At 46.0% G+C, this 2,500-nt stretch overlaps 1 protein-coding gene across 1 annotated transcript in view; it reads right to left on the reverse strand.

Annotated features, from left to right (window-relative positions):
• Positions 1–2,500, reverse strand: part of LOC125025761 — a 55,063-nt gene that overhangs the window by 1,007 nt on the left and 51,556 nt on the right. The window contains exon 7 of the mRNA XM_047613955.1: positions 1–2,380. This exon is cut by the window's left edge and continues 1,007 nt beyond it. Within this exon, the coding sequence (XP_047469911.1) occupies positions 842–2,380 (1,539 nt within the window). The 3' untranslated portion in view covers positions 1–841. The remainder of the gene's footprint in view (positions 2,381–2,500) is intronic.

Here is a 2,500-nt window from a genome sequence, read left to right on the forward strand (position 1 = left end):
TTCTAACAGGTCTGTTGAATATTACACAAGTGTTTATGAGGAACATGAAACATCACAGTAAGAAATAAATAAAATAATTAAATACATACGTTTCAAAAATACTTGAACATCAAAGCTTATCTGCATACGGTTTAATATGATTGAAAATGTATATTTCGGATAGTAAACGCTAAAGAGGAGTATCTACCTATCGAAGATTTTATCAAATGTATTATCATTTACATTTGTCAGACGGAGGATATCGGATTGGTGTTGGTAAAGGCTAGTCCTGAAAAAGCTTGTTACAGGTTGCGGTTCAAATAAGGCTCCATTATTGCAATATAGCATGAATGTGTTTACGAGTATACCTGAATATACAGTAATTATATACTCCACGTTGAAAAAAGAAATTGCTAAAAATCTGGTTGACCTTGAGAAGTCATTTTCTATTTCATTTCAGTTCCATTTAATCATTTTTATTTACTTATTTATCTATTATCATTATTATCATTTTTAGTTTGAAATCTTCTATACTAGTTTTGTCTTTCTCATGTAAATCTAATAGTATTTCCGACAACATCGATTAATCTACTGATGACACAGTATAAGTGACAAACATATTGTAACGTTTACTTTGTACTGGGTGTGATGGAAATACTTTTTGCGAAAAAAAGTAAACTTTCTAATGCTTCAAAAGATCTATCTCGAATCAAAATAAGAGAAAACTCGTCTTTGAAAAGTGCCATATGACATCAAAAGTGTATATGAAATTCATATTACTATCTATCTCAAGTAAATATTTCATTTTCAAGTGCTAGACAACTTGATATACGAAAAGACAATGATCTGGTAACACGGCCAGTTACCCGAATAAGCCTTTGAAGATTTGCGAGATAAGAGGCTGTCTCCCCGCTTGGCCGTCGGCATTACTGTCCTGGGAAGGGCCAGGATCAGAAAGTGCCTCGGGTTTGGCACCTGTTACTGGGGTTTCTTTTTCTGTTATTGCTGGATTCTCTGCCCCCTCCTCTGCTCTGCTTTCGGTGTCGCCTATGGCAGATTCGGCTGTTTTATCTACCGTGGGCTTTTCTGTCGTGTCTTCTACCACGTCTTCGGCTGCAGACGTTCCTGTTGCATCTTCCGTCGCAGGCTTTCCCAACGCGTCGACTGTCTGAGGTTCTTCTGCCGGGTCTTCGTTTGAAGGCTTCTCAGACATACCATTCGTACCCATCTCAGGTTTATCGGCCATTTTCCCAGCTTCAGGTGCATCATCCGTGTCTTGAATTTCGTTGATTTCAGGATTAATTTCCATGTCAGTCAGGTCCGGCATGGCATCCCTGATGACAGGCACGACCGCCTCCGTCTGCACCGTGGTCACTTGAGGCTCAGCTGGCCCCTCCTCTTCATGTGCTAAGGACTCCACACCGATATTGCCACTCGGAGGCGTGTCATCTCCTGGGAAGATGATGCTGGACGCGGGTGGTGGTGTTACCTCAGACCCTCGGTCCCCACTCGGCATGTCCTGGCCAGAGCTGATGGGATATCCTTCGTCCATCCCCCTCTCGTTGATGAGGCTCCGCGTCGGATCGGGGTTCGGAGGCTGCGGGTCTTCGGGAAATATTATGGGGCGATTCGCCGTCTCTGCTGCGTCGTCCTGGCCATTGCTGCTCCGCGCTGCCTCGCTCTGTTCCTCTCCCTCACCGGATACTTCAACGCCGGAGAATGATTCGTCCATGTGCTCCTCTGCGGATTCGTCTGCCAGGGACGCCTCGATGAGTACATTCTCTGTCTGTGTAGTGTCAACTTCGACTACTGTCCCTTTACCTGTTGGCGTTTCTTGTTCTTCTTTTTGTGCAGGGATTGGCAGGGCATCGTGAACAAATATCGGTCCTGAAGCTACCATAAAGACGGGTCCTTTCTCTTCGTCTGAGAATTCTGTTGACTGAGGACTCTCCCGAGTCACCTGCTGATCGTCGGATTTTGTGTCTGAATCGTCTACTTCGTTCTGCTGCTGCTCGCCTTCCACCTTCACCGGCTTCTGCACGTCAGGCTCGTCGACAAGCTGCTCCACCTTCACGTCCTTATCATCCTCGTTACTTCCATCTCTATTAGTTATTTTCTTGTCACTTCTGAACTTAAGCAAAATACTCTCTACGTCTTCGGGCTCAATGTCAGTCTGCCTCTTGACCCTCCGCGCCTCGTCCGGCTTGTAAAATCCCAGATCAATTTTCTTGGCGATCCTCGGCCGCTCGCCCTGCGCCTCCCTGCTCTCGTCGTCAGAGGCCGCGAACGCCTTATGGGACTGGCCCTTGCGGCTGCGGTGGCCGCGGTGGAACCTCTTCGGGCCCTTGTGGTGGTGCGGCGATGCGGACTCAGGGGGGCACATGACCGGGGCCCAGCCACTCTGTGGACACGAATAGCGAGTCATTTTTTGCAGATAGTTAGACCTATAACAATTTGTGTCATTATCCTAGTTTCGTTAGTATAATGATTCGATTCAATCAGTGAAGTCGTTAGAACAAGT

This window comes from Penaeus chinensis, chromosome 5 (genome assembly GCF_019202785.1).
Source record: "Penaeus chinensis breed Huanghai No. 1 chromosome 5, ASM1920278v2, whole genome shotgun sequence".
In the NCBI taxonomy this organism is placed as follows: Eukaryota; Metazoa; Arthropoda; class Malacostraca; order Decapoda; family Penaeidae; genus Penaeus; species Penaeus chinensis.